This window comes from Arvicanthis niloticus, chromosome 1 (genome assembly GCF_011762505.2).
Source record: "Arvicanthis niloticus isolate mArvNil1 chromosome 1, mArvNil1.pat.X, whole genome shotgun sequence".
NCBI lineage: Eukaryota > Metazoa > Chordata > Mammalia > Rodentia > Muridae > Arvicanthis > Arvicanthis niloticus.
The window spans coordinates 136,860,826-136,880,105 of NC_047658.1; the positions used below are offsets into that span (position 1 = coordinate 136,860,826).

At 43.2% G+C, this 19,280-nt stretch overlaps 1 protein-coding gene across 1 annotated transcript in view; it reads left to right on the forward strand.

Annotated features, from left to right (window-relative positions):
• Positions 1-14,326, forward strand: part of Pdcd1lg2 (programmed cell death 1 ligand 2) — a 41,320-nt gene extending 26,994 nt beyond the window's left edge. The window contains exons 4-5 of the mRNA XM_034485858.2: positions 1,805-1,940; positions 13,737-14,326. Of these exons, the coding sequence (XP_034341749.1) occupies positions 1,805-1,940; positions 13,737-13,773 (173 nt within the window). The 3' untranslated portion in view covers positions 13,774-14,326. The remainder of the gene's footprint in view (positions 1-1,804; positions 1,941-13,736) is intronic.
• Positions 14,327-19,280: the final 4,954 nt, after the last annotated feature.

Consider the following 19,280-nt stretch of genomic DNA (forward strand, 5'->3'; position numbering starts at 1 on the left):
ACAGAACAAGGGTTCCCAAAGATGCTGAGACAGGGGCCTGGCTCACAGCACTACCTGCAACCTGCATTTAGTAGAAAAGAAACTACGTGAACAGTTAGGGTTTTGCAATATGCCTCTACCTGTTGCGTGTAACTGTAAAAATATGTTCTCTCCTTGCCCAGGCGGAGGCCCGAGCCCCCTGACTTACCTGGAGATCAGGGAAAGCCCATTCCTCCTGGCTTAGTTTGCCAATGGCCAGCTGGTACCTTTCCCAGGAGCTGCGATTGCGCTCCCAGCCCCTCCCAGCTAGCCACCAGCTACTGCCCCTGCCTCTCTCTATCTCTGCCCACCTCTGCTCTGAGGAAGAAAAACACTTAGACAGCTTTATTAATTTAGAACTTGTCAGACAGCACAATTGTGTATGGCTGCAAACTTCTTTCTCTTTTCTCGTGTCTCCTCTTCTTCCTCCTCCTCCTCCCCCTCCTCCTCCCCCTCCTCCTCCCCCTCCACCTCTTTCTCCTCCTCTTCCCCTTCCTCCTTCCCCTCCCCCTCTTGGGACCAGGACGTCTCACCTTTACCCTTCACCCAGCAATTAGCTTCTGCCTTCTTTATTGACACAATCAAGAACCAGTTATGGAATCAGCACCTCCCCCTACATCTACCAAACAGGCCTTTATCCTTTTGGTTCTAGTGTTCACATGCTCTTGGATAAAGATGATACCTATGGGGCTTGAGCTTTGGGTCAGAAAGATCTGGGTTCAAAACCCTGGCTGTGTTACTTCCTTGGAAACAATGACAATAGACAGATTAGCATCCCTGAGGTTCCTCCGATCTAAAGTGACTCAGGATTATATGGTATCTAATCCTTTCTTAGCCAGACTAGTCCATGGTTCCATGCACTGCAGAGGGAAGGTCGGGAGCAGAGCAGCCAGCAGATCAAACCCCACATTCTGAATAGTTTTGTATGATTTTTCTGATATAGCAGTTAGGTTTAGTCTATATCCACTACTCTATGAGGCAAAGTTCCAGTCTCAGAAATAGGCACAGGGTAACTTGTGTGCCTATTCTTTGCCATGTTTTGAACATCCTTGTAGCCCTCTCTTCTCTCCATCTGGCCAGCCTGAAGGAACCAGTGCCCTACAAAGTATTCCCCAGCCTCTAAACTCCTCTTCTCATCACCTCCTCACTAAATGGATGTGTCAGTGGCAGCACCTTGGTTGGTCCAGACAGGATAAGGGGTCACTTGCAGTCATTCATACCAAGACCTCAGTGGCTGGATTTATCATGTCACCCCTACCTGGGATGTTCTGCTTTTTCCAAAGGATCTATCTGATGCTTAAAATTGAATAACTAACAATGCAGAATCTAGGCTCTTGCGTTTTTATCAGTGAGGGAGAAAATACATTTTCGAGCTAAGGGACTTTTCTACTTGAATGAGAAAAGCCAGGAGGTGAAGAAAACAGAAATGGAGGTAGAGATAGTGACAGAGAGGTGGGAGGGAGGAAAAAGAAGAAAGAAAGATGATGAATAGGTGGGTGGATGGGACAACAAAGCCACCAAAGGTTCACACAGTCTGGCCCGTATCTCAGCTGAATCACCTGCTGTCTAACTTTGGGGACATTTCTCAGCCTTTTCTTCTTTCATGGGTGAAAATGGAGATCAAAGGAGAGGCTGGGTAGAGGTGAAAGGAAAAGAGCCTCTACTTGGGAAAGATGTGGAGTGAAGGTGTAACCTCACTGCCATGGGGTAGAAACCACTCAGGAAGCCACCTCAGGCTGTCTCAGGGCCACCCTGTGATGAGATTCTGGTTCTCTCATTCACCCAGGTTGGATGGAACACAAAGTCCCCAGAATGTGGCCACTTCATATTTTCATCCCGATCTGCACCATTGCATTAGTCTTCCCAGCCACAGTGATAGCCCAGAGAAAGAGGCTCTGGGGAAAGCTGTATTCTAGAAAAAGGTGAGTGACTTACAAGCCGTGTGAGCCTGTGGCCTGCCAGTTTTCAGTGAAGCGCTTCAAGCCTAGAAGGGCTTTGAGACTACCCTCGGTACTTCCTACCCCAAGAAGAACGAGGTCCAGTCTTCAGTGAGTGGAACCCACACTGATTTTAGGTTGAGTTGATTTGGTTTATGTTTTTTTAAGGGGATGTTTGTTTCTGGGCTGAAGGAGTTTGGCTTGCCCTCCAAGCTTCATAGTAGCCAAGCTACAGAATCAGCCAGGTTCCAGTCGATGGGGAAAAAAAAGTGATATGTGTTCATAACAGAGTACCATTTAGCCTTAAGGAAAAATGAAGTACTGTCATTTTCAGGGGAAGGAATGAGACCAGAGGTCATCATTTTAAGCCTGACTCAGATGGTGCAGACACAGATTATATTTCTTTTGATATAGATTCTAGACTTTAAAAATGAATATAAGGAGAGGGTACCTGCACAGGGAAATGGAGATACAATGTTTAAAGTGTATACGTGTACGAAAAGCCATTATGATTAGGCTGGAGAAATGGCTCTGTAGTTAAGAGAGCCATCTTACAGAGGATTTGAGTTCAATTCCCAGCATCTGTATCATGCAGCTCGCAATCACTTGTTACTCCAGCTTCAGGGGATCTAAGGCCTTCCTCTAGTCTCCCAGGGAGCTAAGTTAGTCCACCAGAGGGGCCTACTTGCGCCAATGCTGAAGGCTTAGTGAGTAAGGGGTTGAATGTACACAACTGTGACGGACAAGAAGTCCCACCTGCCTCTTCAGCCATATATGTCTTGTACTGGGACCAGTGGCAAGCGTCACGTGAAGATGCCATAACTAACCACTACCACTGTGGTGTAGAGTTCTCTAGTCCTGCCATGTAGAATCTCTGCATCGTTCAGGTATTAATAGCCTCTGTGCAAAGGTCCCCTTGCTAGAGCAGATCCCCATACAGAGCACATTAAACCTTCATGGCTGACAGGGAAGGAGGGGCTTTCTGCCTTCTCAGTAGCTGCACCATTTGCCCCTTCTACACTAGACCCTCATGAAGAACCTGAGTCAGGAGTCTTAACTTCTCTCTTCTACAATTCCTTGGGCCATTGTTGTCCTGAGACTTCAGCAAAGATACAGAACTCTCCGTCCCTTTCTTTCTAGAAGCCTTCTTGGCTCCTGCACAGATTTACTCATCTGAGAATTACAACTTCTGTTGCCTACTAAGTACTGGGAGGGCAGCCATCGCCAGTTCATAAAAGTGTCTTATTAACCATTCCTTTCAAAAAGCCATTCAAGAGCTGAAGGATCAGGAGTGATACAGTATGTTCCCGAGAAGTTGGCTAATTCTAGTTCTGCTTTAGCAGCTAGGCTTAAATATATGGAAACCATGTTTCTTTCATCAATAGATATATGTACAATATCTAAAATGTTATCTGGTGTATGCCTAATAAAATTGTAATTTTTTTCTACTTTTTTTGTCCCTGACAATTTTATACATGCATAGATATGAACATATCATGAACTTTAGACATTTCATCCTCTTCTCCACTCTTACTCCCTTTCCTTCCCCACTGACGTTTTCTTTTCAACAAGTCCCCTCTCTATTTTCACTTCTTCTTTGTGTGGGTAGGGCTCACTGAACTTAGCTGGAATTGTCTGCTGGAGCGTGAGTGTAGGTTACTTACTAAAGGTCAACTGACCGGTAGTTACACCACTGAAGAAAATGACACCCTTTTCCACAGCAACCATTGCCTCCCACCAGTAGTCCCTCAGAAGGGAGCATTGTGGATTCCTCTTATCCATAATGAAATGTTGGTGGGACCAATCTGGGGCATATATGAGCAAATATCCAAGCTATGTTGGGTTCCTGAGTGCACCACCGGCTATGTCTGTTTGTTGATCTTCCCCCCACCCTCTGCCTCTATGTACCTTCTTTCCCCTCTTCAGTGATGTTCCCTGAGTGTCAGAGGGAGTGAAATAGATATCCCATCTAAGGCAGTACTTACTCCTGGATTTTGGTCTGTTATGGGTTTCTGTAATGCTCATTAAACTTGTAGGCATTGAGTCTATCTGTAGGTGAGCATGACAGACCTGCTTTGGCCATTTCAGGTTAGGCCTTAGTAGCCATATTTAAAGCACTGTAGCTATAACGGCTACAGTATTGGACACTTCAGACAGCCAACATCACTGCAGGAAATCCTATTGCACAATACTATGATGAATCCCCTCTCAATTCCTTCTCAATCATGAGCTTTGCCCAAGGCAGAGAACAGTGCCTTTATTTTGCCCATGAAGGAACTGAGGTTCTGAAAACCCATGTGACTTCCCAAAGTCACACAAAACAGACCGTTTAACTCTAAAATGTGTGACCCTGACCCTTTTTATGACAAAACAGCTTAATTAAAACTAGCAATCTGAATAGTACTATCCATGCGAGGGAAGAGACAGTCATAATCCAAAGAATTAAATGAGTTCTCGTTCACATGCTGGGCCAGTCACGAATCAGAGCCAAATCAGAGTCCCACAGCAGTTACCTGCTACAGAGTCTAGATCTGCAGAACTTATTAAACTAAGGGTGGCTTAAATGAATGGAGATTAAAAAGACAAAACTTGGCAAATGGCATCTGAACATGCAATGACCAATACAATTCCAACATACACGTGTAACAAATCCAAGGTGTTTTTGTCAGTTCTCACTCATGTTATCACATGACTTCATTAAAACAGGGCTCTGAACAGGCAGCACAGTCACTTCACACTGTGCATGCTCTTATACAGCTCAACTCCAGGGATGCTGCTGAAACACTCTGGGTCCAATTCAGACTATTGTGTGTTATGATTTGCAGTGTTTTTTTATTGTGCCTACAAAGTCTTATTATCTCATTGAAACATAATATTTTAATTACAAAAAAAATTTTTTTTTCAAGATAAGGTCTCATTACATAGCTCTGGCTGTCTTGGACATCACCATGTAAACCTGGCCAACCTGGATCTCACAGAGATCTGCCGACCTCTGCCTCATAAGTGCTGGGATTAAAGGTGTGAGCCACTACATACCTATGCAAAAACACTTTTAATATTTTTCTACCACTTTTCCTCCTCATGTCTCAAATTCATATAGCTTTATATTAGTTGCATTAGAAATCTTATTTTTAAAGGTGTTTTTATTGCTAACTTGAGTTTCATTAGAAAGTTATCAATGAATTTTGGGTTGCTATTAGGACAGAATTTCCAATATTTTCTTAAGTACCCCTAAATATACTTCTGCTAATTTGTGCTGTATATTTATGTGAATGGTGTTCTCCACCATTCACCATAAAATTGATAATTTTAAACACAGCTAACTCACTAGTATGAAATTTTTCTTTTATCTTTAACAAATGTTAACATATATGCACAAAAATTGCTTCTAAATAAATTTATTATTTAGTACCAGCAGATGTTTAATTTCTATAGCCATCACATACTCCCACACATACATCCTCCCCAAATACAGTCACACACACACACACACACACACACACACAGAGACAGAGAGAGAGTCATATCCTGTCGCACACACCCTGTCTCTCACACTCACACAGTCACATACACATATACACACCCTGTCTCTCTCTCACACACAGTTACATACACATACACATACCCTGTCACACACACAGTTACATACACATACACACACTGTCATACACTCACACACACACCCTGTCATACACACACAGTGTTACACACACATACACACACTGAAACACACACACTCACATACACCCTGTCAAACACACATCCTCCCCCATAAACAGTCACACACACACTGTTACATACACATGCCCTGTCACACACACACTCACACACACACATACACACTCAAAATTGCATAAAAATTTCTTGGATAAAAAGGAAATTGAAAGTGGAAAAAGGTTGGAACAAGTCCTTAAATCTTAAGAACCATGTTTCCCGTACTCTGGGCAAGAACCGGGTTTGTGTGTGCATGTCTGTGTGTGTGTGTGTGTTACATGTGTGTTGTTGATACTTTCATAACATACACTGCAAATGAGTTCTTTAAAACTGAAATAGGAAGCCAAGTATAGTGATACATGCCTGTACCAGGCTTGGGAAGCTGAAGCAGGAGGATTTCTAGTTTGAGATTAGCTGGGGCTACATAGTAACCGAGAGGTCTGTATGTAATGAAAAAACACAAGAACATAGTAGTCCCAACTTTTATTCATATCTTATTTTATTCTACATGTATGTGCAGGGGTGTGTATATGTATATGTGTGAGGATGTGTAGGGGTGCATGTGTGCATGAGTGTGTGTGCATGTGTGTGTACATGCATGTGTGTGTATGTGTGTATGTATGTGCATGTACATATATGTTCATGTGTGACCAAGGTACATGACTCTGCATGTGTGTTGAATACAGATATCAGCCTCAGGTGCCATTCCTCAGGAGCCATATGGCTTGTTTTCTCCACACAAAGCCTCCCATTATGATCTGAGGCTGTCCACTGAGCCCAGGGATACATTCATCCCCAAGCATGTGCTACTGCACCCAGCTTTTTACACAGATGCTGGGGATCAAACAGGTTCTCATCCTTGTGCAGCAGCTGTTTTATTATCATCTCAGTCTTCTCCCACAGTTTTATAACATACAACAAATACAGCACATTTCAATAACGGGGGGGGGGAGCCAAAATGACAAAATAATTCTTATAAATTCTCTAAGTTTTTAGACTCAAATATTAATCCTCATCTGATCACGAGCTGGTAACTAGCAGTTTTTCAGCCAACAGTCTCCAGCCCAGGGACAGCACCAGATTGGTGCTGCCTTAGAAGACTGAGTTGGAACTTTATAAGACTCTAAACCAAAAGCCAAAGACATTGTGTTCTGGCTGCCTAAGGCTGGTGGAGAACAGTAATCCTGACCGGTACGGAGGCTTCCACTGAAAAAAAAAAAAAGAGACATTCCAGAAAGTTCCTCTGAGTTGACCATTGAGTTCCTTTTAAATGCAAATCTTCTTGAAGGAGACCACAGTGGTTATGGCACTGGATTGACCCTTGACTCTTGAAGCCCAAGCTAATGTAAGGAGTTGGTAAAAACAGCAACAAGAACAACATCCAAAACTGGAGAGTTAGGAGCAGTGAGATAGCTGAGCAGTGCATGTCCTGGAAGAGAATCTGAAATAACAAGTGCTACCAGAGGTTAAGGAAGAAACAAACTAGAAAGACCTGATAGTAACAGCAGCTGGAGAGAGAAGAGGCTGCCAAGGCATAAGAATCTTAAAATAATGACCATGTGGGTTGGCTAATTGGAGTCAGAGCAGCCCAGATGAAACATGGCAAACATTTAATTGGCATGAGTTTTCTTTAAGGATGTATGGCTGACCCATGCCTGGGAACCCTATACTCCACCTATGCCTCTTCTGCTCAGCTATTGGCTGTCAGCATCTTTATTCACCAATTAGGGATATCTTGGGGGGCAAGGTCACATAGGATCACCTGGGCCTATCTATTGTATGCATGTATGAAACGTTCAATTAATAAAGTTTTTTTTTTTTTAAGTGAAAAGGGAAGAGTAATTCTGAAGCTAGACACGTATGGGAGTTTTGTTTTATAGACAACGAATTCCCCCACCACAACAGAGAAGTGAACAGAACTCTGAGTGAGCACAGTTTGCATTTTTTTTCTCACCTCCTTCACTATCTCAGCTTGAGTTGATAAATTCAATTCTCTCCCAATATCCACGGGAATTGCTTCTAGTCTCACTTAGATTAGGGAGTCCTTGTATCCCTTAGGTAAAATGGCCCAATGTTTGTAGATAACCTATATGCATCTGCAACATGAGCTAGAAATCATTCTTATTACTGAAAATATCTATCACAGTACAGATGCTTTCTTTGTAAATAGTAGTGACATTGCATTGGTTATTGAGCAATGACAGAAAAGAAGAGTGTATTGGTCGCTTTTCTCAACGCAGTTCCCCAAACACCAGACAAGAAGCAGCTTAGATCATGATTTGAGGGTCCATAGTCCATCCTGGAGAGGGAAGCCACAGCAATATGAACGTGTGTGACAACTGCTTGCTCACATCTCCAGATGTAAGGCCAGAAGCACCTGAGAACCAGGAAGTAGGGACAAGCTATTAACCTCAGGGCCAAACCCCAGTGACCTACTTCCTTCAGTGAACTCCCACCTCATAAAGGTTTCATAACCTCCCAAACAGCAGCAGCTGGGGACCAAGTGTTCAAACATGGGAGCCTGTAAAGGACATTTCTCTTTCAAATAGCAGCAAAAAGCCAGTGCAGGTGTCTTTTAGATGTCTGCTCTGGGTTACTTATTGCCGGCTAAGCTTACCTCAAGCTGATCTTTTCTACTCATGGAGAAAGTCATAGTAATGGAATTATAAAGAAGGTGAGTCTAGAGCAGTGGTACCCAACCTTCCTAATGCTGAAACCCTGGAATATAGTTCCTCACATTGTGCTGAACCCCAACCATTCATTATTTTCATTGCTACTTCATGACTGTAATCTTGTTCCTGTTATGAATTGTAATGTCAACGTTTGATATACATGATAGGTAGGAAGTAGGTCAGGTTCTAGTGACTCCAGGGACTTCCTCAGAACCACTCAACCTAGTCTGGATAGATACGATTGTTTCCATCCCTGACCTGTACTTCTGAGGGGAGCTTAAAGCATCTAATTCTGAGCCTTCAAACATAAAAGGCTCTGGGAAACCCAGTCTTACTTTTCTGACAGGTATTTTTATTTACTATATCATAAAATATATATAGCCATTTCATATTTTAAAGCACTCAGTTTAAGTATATTTTGTCCTACATCATTTTAGCAATGTCTTATCATGAAGATCTACCAACCCAGTGAAGGTCCCAGCTCCATACTCTGTATGGAAGCTTTCCCTGAAGGGCATTTTGAGAAGCACACAGCATGGCTGTGCCTGGGTGCTTTCTCTTTGCACAGCTCAGTGACCCCGTCTCCGGTTCTGTCTGAGACTCTGGATAGATTGTCGTGTGAAACTAACTGCCAGGGGACTCTGTGGTACTTGTCACTAGATGAAAGGATATAGCATTCACATCTGTGGGCAGGAGGGAGATGGAACAATGTGGTGTTGGTGGTTTGAAGTGTGACTTTAACAGTGCACTGTTGACTTTTTATCTTGTCATAGTTAGGATTACTATTGCTGTAATAAAACCCCATGACCAAAAAGCAAGTTGGGGAGGAAAGGGTTTATACAGCTATACACGTCCATATTACTGTTCATCATCCATCAGAGGAAGCCAAGACAGGAACTGATACAGAGCAGGAACCTGGAGGCAGAAGCTGATGCAGAAGCCATGGAGGGGTGCTGCTCACTGGCCCGCTCCACATGGTTTGCTCAGCCTCCTTTCTTATAGAACCAAGAGGCACCGGCCTGGGGAGAGCAATACCCACAATGGGTTGGGCCTTCCTCCATCAATCACTAATTAAGAAAAATGACTTATTGGGCTGAAGAGATGGCTCAGCAGTTAAGAGCACTGACTTCTCTTCCAGAGGTACTGAGTCCAATTCCCAGCAACCACATGGTGGCTTAAACCATCTGTAATGGGATCTGATGTCTTCTTCTGAAGACTTTTCTGAAGAAAGTGTTAAGTGTACTCACATACATAATAAAAAATAAATAGATAAAACTTAAAAAATTTTTAAACTAAATGCTTTATTGACTTGTCTACAACCCAATCTTATGTTAGCATTTTCTTAACCATGGTTCCCTCCTCTCAGATGATTTTAGCTTTTGTCAAGTTGACACAAACTATCCAGCATGTCTTCTCAATTAAGATTCCTTCCTTCCAGAGATAACTGTAGTATGTGTGTCAAGACGATATAAGACCAGCCAGCACACACCTGTATCTAAGAATGGCTTTTGCTCAGAAAATATAAAGCTATTGCTGAGTGGCTAGCACTGGCTTCAAAAGAGGGTCCCAAAAGACACAGCAGGCACCAAAGGCCTACAAATCCTCATTCCAATAGCACTCCCATCCTGGGAACGATGGTATCAGCCTGAGAACAGATAAACAAATGCAGTGCAGCCTTCAGTCTCTATGCTGCCGGAAGCTGGCACCCTCTCTGCTAGATAGCCAAACACTCCTCAACACAGGTGGCTTATGGCCTTAGAAAAAGCAAAAGCCATACATCCTTAAAGAAAACTCATGCCAATTAAATGTTCCCAGGCAGCTGCAACCGGTTTATAATAACATTATAGCTTCCCTTATCTGCTGATTCCCTTCCCCTATGTAACCTGCTTGTATGTATTCCCTACACTCCTAAACACGGAGCCAAAACTTTGCTTTGTGCAATTTGCAGTCCAAACCTGGGTTTAAAATAAAGGGCTCTTATGTTTCTCCACAGCAGATATGGCAATTCTTTGAGATCTCTTGGAGATCCTGAGACCTGGACATAACATTGCTTTATTGATAAAATATTAAAATGCACTTTTAACACTAAAAAAAAAAAAAATAAAACAGAAAAAGAAAAATTATCCACAAGCATTTAGTGTGGGCACAATTTGTTTTGTTTTTCTCAAGTATTTTCAACCCATAGTTGGTCAGCCTAGTGAGTTTGGAACACAGAGATACAGAGGGGCAACTGTCTTCACAGTTGTGCTAATTAATTTATTATTGAATAGGACCAATGTACACAGTATCTTCTCTAGTTGGTAGCATTTCTACAAAGCTTGTTCTTCCAATTGTGCTTCACTCCATGTGTTTGTTGGAGAAAGAAGATGGCATCCACTTCAGACTCTGTCTGTTTCCCTAACCTCCCCTAGCTGATACTTCATGGGAAACTCTGTACTCACAAAGTTAGAAATACACTCAAACTGACTAGTGGAAAGATGACTCAGCTGCAGTACAATGGCTGATAGTTTTGCAACCAACAGTGATTAAGAAATACATTGTAGGGCTGGAGAGATGGCTCAGTGGTTAAGAGCACTGACTGCTCTTCCAGAGGTCCTGACTTCAGTTCTCAGCAACCACGTGATGGCTCAGGGCCATCTGTAACGGAATCTGATGCCCTCTTCTGGTGTGTCTGAAGACAGTGATAATGTACTCACAGACATAAAATAATTAAGTAAATAAAACAAACAAAACAAACAAGCAAGCAAACAAACAAACCCCATTGTGTCACCAGAGACCATGTGGGTGTCTGAGTGTTGCACTCCTGTGGCCATGATGGTGTCCAGGCCTGTGATGCTATTGGGTCATGTCTGGGTCTGTGATCCTATCCCAGCCAGGGTCTGTGTTGATGTCTGAGGCCAATGTTACCAATAAAAGGCCATGTAGCTGTCCCGGGTCTGGGCTGTCTGAGGCCATGTTGATTGATATTCCAGCACTATGCTGAGCTGGCCGCACCCTTTGCCGTCAACCATATCCCTAGGCAGCATGGGAGAGCTGGTTCTGGTGGCTTGGGTTCAGGAGAGCTGGCCATGGTGGCATGAAGGGCAGGAGCCACAATTCCAAACCCACCAGTTGTGAAAACAACCCCAGGAAGCCTTTGCCTCCTCACCCGTAAACTTGGCAATCATCAGTACAGAATTTGATGGAAAAGAGTTAACACGGGCCGTCAGCCTTTTTTTTCCCCATGCCTACCAACAATTGGTCTGAAAGCAATTCCTGTGGGCCTGCAGCCTGGGTACAGAGCCATGGAAGAAACTCGGGAAGTTCCATGCTGAGTTCTGATTACAACTGTGCTCTGAGCCGGTAATTATATTTTCTTGACTCAACAGTTTCTCATCCGCCTTGGAGAGCCTGATTCAAATACCCATTTCTTCAGAAATGAAAATCCCAATTCCTATAAAATGATATTCTTGACCCAGAAGCGCCTGCTTGTGTAGGTCCTATAGGCTCAGTGTCTTTCTTCAATGAGACTCCTTCAAGGACTCAGGACAGGGAAGACAAGGGAGAGGTCTGAGAGCAGAGATGACAAACTCTGATCTCCAACAAGCACATGATGAAGGGAGGGGAGGAAGCCTGAGGTAACCAGATAGGGAGCGGGCAACCTACCAGCTCAGCTCTAACTTGCCACTGCCAAGAAATGGAGATGTTTATGGAATGTCTGCTAGTTATCAAATGCTAGATAAAAAGCTTACCAGATTAGCCAAATCACACACCAGGGACCTAGTTATAGCTTCTTGGCTAGAAGGAAACAAACTCCCAAACTTGCAACAGCCAGCCTCGAGGCATGGATCGTTTAGGGTAGAGACATGTTTGAGAACTCAAAGACTTTGTTCAATCTCCTGAATGTCTTATCCTCTCGAATGCCCACATGCCCTGTATTAGAACGTCTTTGTCGAGTCAACAGGACCATGAGTATTTTGTAACAGACATTTATCCATATAATCAGAAACGTCTCAGTCCTTCTTGTCTGACATTCTGACAATGAAGTGCCTGGCAGAGAAATGACATAGCCAAGAAACCTGGTACCTGTTGCTCTGGGGCCAGGGTCTCTCCATAGAAACAGAGCCTGGAATGAGGGAGGGGGAAGCAACAGAGGGAAAGAAAGGGAGATTCATTTTAAAGGATCAGTACCCATGATTGTTAGGAGAGTGAGACTGAGCTTTGTGTAGTAGGCCAGCAGGCTGGAATAGAGGCAGAGTTTCCACATTACAATCTCCAGGTAGAGTTTCTTCATCTCTAGGAACTGAACTGGTTCTCAAGGTCTCACCGAATTAGAAGGAAGCTATACTTTGGAATATAAGCTGTGTAGAATTTACCTGATACTACACGTTAATTACATCCGTAAAGCTCACGGCACCATCTAGACTAGCATTTGATAAGACAATGGGCCCTGTAGTCATATCCAAGTAGATATGACAAATGAACCAAGAGATGAGGGAGCGGCCATCTTGGCTATGCACTTGACTGAGTGCCTAGAGTAAGTCAGCTTGTTGGAACTGCCAGAGCTTTTAAAAACAGAAATAAAGGGCTTGGAGATAGCTCTGTTGTAGCGGCATATTTTCCCTGTAAGGTGGGAGGAGCTAAAGGAGAGAGAGAGATCTAGGTTAGTTAATTGGTTAACACTTCCGATTGTGTGGGCATCTTGTTTACTGAGCATTGTCAAACTTATAAAGCCTTTGGATAATCTAAGCATTAGAGTCTCATTTCTACGGGTATTGCATGGATGGCAGGATGGTCTGGGCCCAGCCTAGCCTTGTGGAGACATCGTGGAAGATTGGCAGAGCCATCTCCCATGCTGGCATCTTGTGGGTGGCAGGGCCGGTGTCTCTGGCCACCTGAGCCTGCGCAGCCTGAGCCTTGGCAGCAGATGCCACTGCTGGTGACCTCAGGCCTAGCCTAGTCGGGAACATGGCGGCTGATTAAGAGCAAGCAAGATTGGGAGCTGCCATTTTTAAATATCTCCCTCAACACTCTGTGGTAAAGACGGCTTGCAGTTCTTGCAGAGGACCTAAGTTTAGTTCCCATTGTCTCTCTCACTACTACCTGTAACTCCAGCTCCAGGGCATCTGATACCCTATGAAGTATTTCTTCATAGTATAGCTCTCTGTGGTCCATAGAGTGGGTGGGGGCGGGTTCTGAAGTAGTGCTGGAGAGAAATTTAGACTGGGGAAATGGCAGAGAGTGTGTCATGAAGGGCTTTGGACCATGCTGGTAAAGATGCACAGACTACTATTTGTTTTAAGGTGGTTTCCCTCTCCAGTCTACTTTGAGAGGCTATATATGTTCTAATAAGAGGTTATATATGTTATAATCAGTGATTTATTTATTTTTCCTATTTGTGGCCTCTTCTTCCCAGATCTGAACCTGTGGTCTTGGAGGTTGAGATGATCTGATGGGAAATCCTCAAGAGACTTCTGGACTCAAAGTGAGAATCTTGCAGAACCATTTGCACTTTTTGAATGCTTTGGGTGATGATCCAGTGCTCCAGTCAGGAGCTTGCAGGACTGACAGCCTTCCCTTCTGTCTCAAGACTCTCTCTGAACGAGCACAACCACAATGGCACTTTAGAGTCACCCCTGGGATCCTGGACCCCAGTGAGGGCCTGAGGCCCCTCCTGGCTTCCAGGGTGAGAGCAAAAGGAATTGTTCCTTGTCCCCCACCCTGTCCCTGCTACTGCTTTCCGAAGGGAGACATGGAAATTCCCAGCTACTAAAATAAATTGTCAATAGAGTTATTTATATGCATCATTTCCTCCAGGGACTTGGAAGCTTCAGACAGGGTTTTCCATAAACAAAGTCATAACTGATGTGTTTTACAACATCCTAGAATCCTGGCGCCTCTGAAGTTCTAATTAACAGGAAGCAGTTAAGTACACAACTGTGGTATTTGTTTCGACTTTTCTTTTTTAAAGTCTGAGCCACAAGGCATTTGTTGTAACCCTGTGATGTCACTGTTTATTGGTGTCTCCTCTTTCAACTTCATCTTTTAAAACAAAACAGTGTGGGGTTTGGTTTGTTGGTTTGTTGTTTGTGGTAATGTTTCTCAGTGGTATCACCTTAAGAAAAAAAAAATCATCATGCCAGTATATTGTTTCTTCAGACATTTCAGATGAGAAACTATAATAGCCAGTCCACTAAGCTAAGCCTTCTTCCCTAGCCTTCTGTGTGATTTTACATTGAACATTTATTTGTGCTGCTTTGTTTCTATAATGGTAATGTGGTGATGTCATTGTTTGGGCATTTGATGGTGGGTATTCTGGAAGTCCTTTCAAGTTAGTGTTTCAGGGGTGGGGGGTGGGAGTGCTCAGAATACATAAAGATGCTAACTTAAGCTGGAGCCATGGAGCTCTCACTCGGTGAATTAACTAACCTATGAGCTATCCAAATGTGCACATTAGCTACTATGAGCCTGTAGGTTAGTGAGCCTGAAGCAAACTCTTTACCTGGTGTTTAGACTGAGCAGAATTTGGAGTCAATGGGACCAAATCGGTGTAAAATTAAGATTTGAATTATGCATCTTATTTTATCACCATCTGTCCATACAAAACAGAGAATGCCTTTGAAGCACAAACGTATAATGGTCTATTTGAAATCTCTGAGGTGCATTTAGATGGCCCTTGCGGCAAGGTGGCTCTCTCACTGATCCACACCTTAGCCTAAGATTCCTGTTGGGGAAGCAGACCTTATCAGTATCAGACAGCAGGACACAGAGAGAAGTCTTTTCTGGTATGCAAACCTACTTATGCTGGACCTCACCTCTCAGGTGTGTGATTGGCAGGCCAAATCCCGATTGCCAATCAGTGTTGAATGCTTTGTCTGCTTTATTAGGAAGCTAGTGGCAAGTGGATTCTGACAAAATGCTGCCATCTCAGCTCTCGCTGGGCTGTTTTCTAGGATATCAATAGAGAAAGGGCCGCCTAGAACCCGTATCCTAAACTCCTGAGAGGAGAATATAAGTTAGTGTGTCTCACTGTGATAACTGTCCCTCTCTACGATCGATCGCATTAATATCTAGCAATTGCCAAATACTTGCTATATGCCTAATACTGTTAAACATTTTATACACATCATTGGATTGAATTCTCTCAAAATCCTCAGAAAAGGGCATTATTCATACCTCCATAGGCAAGGAGCCCAGAGCCCAGAGAGGTTGGGCAATCTGGTTAAAGATGCCTGCTTTGTTTAGAAAGAAGTGAACAAGGACATCAAACCCATATTTATTACAGCCCTGGTTATTCATGTGCCCTGATTACCTCCTGGATGGGACATCGAGGTGGACTTGTGGCAGTTGCATACGCCCAGTGGTATTTTGGCTAGTCAGAGATTAACTTCACACTCACTGTTTCAGAGACATGCTAAGGGGAAGTCCAGGTTCAGGGGGCCTAAGATTCAAACTGTAGTTTAGCTAAGTCTTTAAATCCACCAGCTGGCCTCACTAAGCATTAATTTACATATCTAAAGGATGGGCAGTAAAAGAATGGTACTCACCACCTCCCTTTATCCGGGCACTATTATGCGCAGTGTGCTACAAATACCTGATGTACTTGTGTCAGTGTGAATCCCCACATACCAGTACCAACCAACCGCTGTCCCCACTGCAGAGGCAGCACAGCATTCAGACATTATCAGCTGATTTATCAGCAGCAGATTTCTTCCAATCCCATCGCTAAAGAAGCTCCCAGCCTAGATACATTTCATGGGCTTTGTGTACCAGGAGCTCCTACGCAGGCCTCAACTTCAACACAGTCAAAGTGCTTACAGATCCTCACATACCTTACAGTACCTTACAGGGTCCCCTCTACCCACAATGCCTCAGTTCTGGAACTTCAAATCTTCGTAGAAAAAAAAAAAAAAAAGCTTGTCCATGATTTAAGTATTACCTATACTAGGAGATACATTCTTTTTAATTTTCCTCCAGCTGATTGTGAGCTGTCTTTCCTTGGGACACAGAAATGTGCCCACGCCTCTCTCTCCCATTCAAAAATTGCAAAAAATTACTTATATGTTTTCATTTTTGAAGTATGGGCACTGGAGCACACATTTTATCACCCCCCCTTGAGCTCCTGGAAGGCAGAGGGAAAATAGGGTCTTCCCATGCCCACAGCACCTTGTGTGGGATAGGTGCTTTGTGTGTGGTTGACCCTGAAACTTCAGATATTGAGGATAAAACGACACTCATCAATCTTACTTTTTATGACCTTAATGTGACTGACTTAAAAGTAAATAATGGCAACCTTTAAAAATGTAATTCAAGTATATTACTTTCATTCCTCCCTCCCCTCCATCTAATGCATTCCATGGCTCCTCCCTCCAACCCTTCTCACGGCTCCCTCTTGCTCTCAAATCAATGGCTTCTTTCTCTTTGACTCTTACTGTTACTGACATATGCACATAAATATATAAGCACAACTTGCTGCGTTTCACTTGTCTTTATATGATTTCAAAGCTGCCCACTTTGCATTCGGTAATCAATTAGGGGGCTCATCCCTGGGAGAGGCAAACTCTCCTCTTTGCCGTCTTCAGTTGCCTGTAGTTCTTTGTCTCGGACTGGTGACCTTTACAATTTTCCTCTTTCATGTTAGCAAGCCTAACTGGTGTTGTCCTTGTATGGATCTTGTTTAGGCAGCCTCGTAGTTGAAGTATCATGAATGTAGCTTCCCAGGCATTTCTAGGAGACACAGCTCCACAGCAGACTTTCAGGTTCTCTGGTTCTTCCCATTCTTCTTCCATGATGCCCCTTGAGCGTTAGGTGCAGGACATCATGAAGGTACTAGTGTATATGTATCCACTGAGTCTGGGCACCCCGTGATTAGTGTATCTCTGCATATATAAAAGACAATTTAATATTTTTCTTTAATATTTAAATTTTTATATGCATGACTATGTTTGTGTATATATGAGTTCGCAGAAGCCAGAAAGGGGCTGATCCATTAGAGCTAGAGTTACAGGCGGCTATGAGAGGCGGGTGCTAGGAGCTGAACTTGGGTCCTCTGGAAGGGCAGAAAGTGCTCTTAACCACTGGGAATTCTCTCTAGCCACTATAATGACATTTTTTTTAAAGTGGATAAATTCTTTCTTTTTTAGTGTTATTTATAAGTGAAGTATAAATGGTATTTAGAAGAGTTTGAAGATTTGAGGAAGAGCAATATAGACTGATCTCACTCAATCACAAACGTATTTATTCAGTTTCGCTATTTCTTTTATCTTTGTCTATTTATGAAGATGTGCTTTATTATGTTATATGTAACTTACTATTCTTTAAAAAATATATGTTATGAATCTTGAGCTAGCACATATACTGCTGGCTAGTTTTCCTAATGATCAGTTTTAATGATCATGATATCCTACCAGGCAACTGTGACAGCGTTTACTTAAACCTTCTTCAGCGTCTGGAAGGCGATGGCCTGTGACTTTCTGCCATTTTAGTAGAAGTATTGGAGTTGAAGATGTGAAGTGACCGCCACATCTGTGCCACACTGTATACACATACACACACACTCAAACACACTCACATATACACTCTCACACACACACAAACACACACACTACACTTACATACACATATACACACATACCACATACACACACTCACACACATATACACTCTCACACACACACAAACACACACACTACACTTACATACACATATACACACATACCACATACACACACTCACACACATACACACACTCACACACATACATACACATACCACACATACACAGTCACACACACACACATACCACACACACTCACATATACACACCCCACATATACACACAGACATACATACACATACACACACACACACATACACACACGACAGAGCACAAAGCAAACTACATATGAAAGTCACTGTCCAACCACATTTTTCATTACTTTTAGAGTGAATGCTAACCACATATTTCCTTGGAAATTCTAGAGTGTTCCCTAAGGACAATTCTTTTTTTCCCCAAGGTCAATTCTTACATACACAATGTCTGATGTATATGGAATTTAACAGTGTGCTCCTTGTTCAGTTCATGGGGTCAGCCCATGGGGCAGATCAGGGGACTAGAGAAGGCTGATCTAGAATATTTATTCTCCAGGATCTCTCTCTGAGGAGCCATTGCTGGCTGTCTCACCCAGAGCCCAGAGCTCTGTCAAATGACCTTCTCTACGTGGCTTACTGTGCTGCTGGGTTCCAGTAACTGCTACCTCCCTTTCTCTTTTCAAAACTAGGTGCCTAGGTCAGTCTGTCTGTCTGTCTGTCTGTCTGTCACAGAGAGAGAGAGAGAGAGAGAGAGACAGAGAGAGAGAGAGAGACAGACAGACAGACAGACAGACAGACAGACATCCCACCCACCCTGTGGTACTGTACTATATCCAGCTCACATATTTGCAAAGACTCCCTTTAGTTAAAAGTTCACATTTTCCAGTTCAGGACCTTGGCTGGTAGCTTATGCTATTTCCAAGAATGTATTTTCTTTTCCTTAGGTAAATAGTGGGTGCTCTAGTTATGCGCTACTAGGATTGTTCAGGAAACTGTAGCCATGTAGATCACCTTTACTAAGAATTTGGCAAACACCATTGAGTTTGTGCTGTGGTTACTGATATTGTTATCATGGGTGTGGTGAGTGCGTGGTCATCACAATGCAATGAGATTTCAAGTTCTTTGAAATGTGCTTCCTGTTTCAAGGTATTTGGTGAGAATGAGCTGTTTTATGACTTTTTCTTAAAATAGAGGATCCAGGTAGTGAGGTGCAAGCAGACAGCAAATTGTATTCATTCTGTAACTCACATGACCACCTCACTGCTACCTACTGAAGGGCACCTGTCCTCTTAACACATCTGGGAGTGTTTAAAGAATGAGTCTGAGGCTTAGCAGGTAAAAGTGCTTGTCACAAAAGCCCGATGACCTG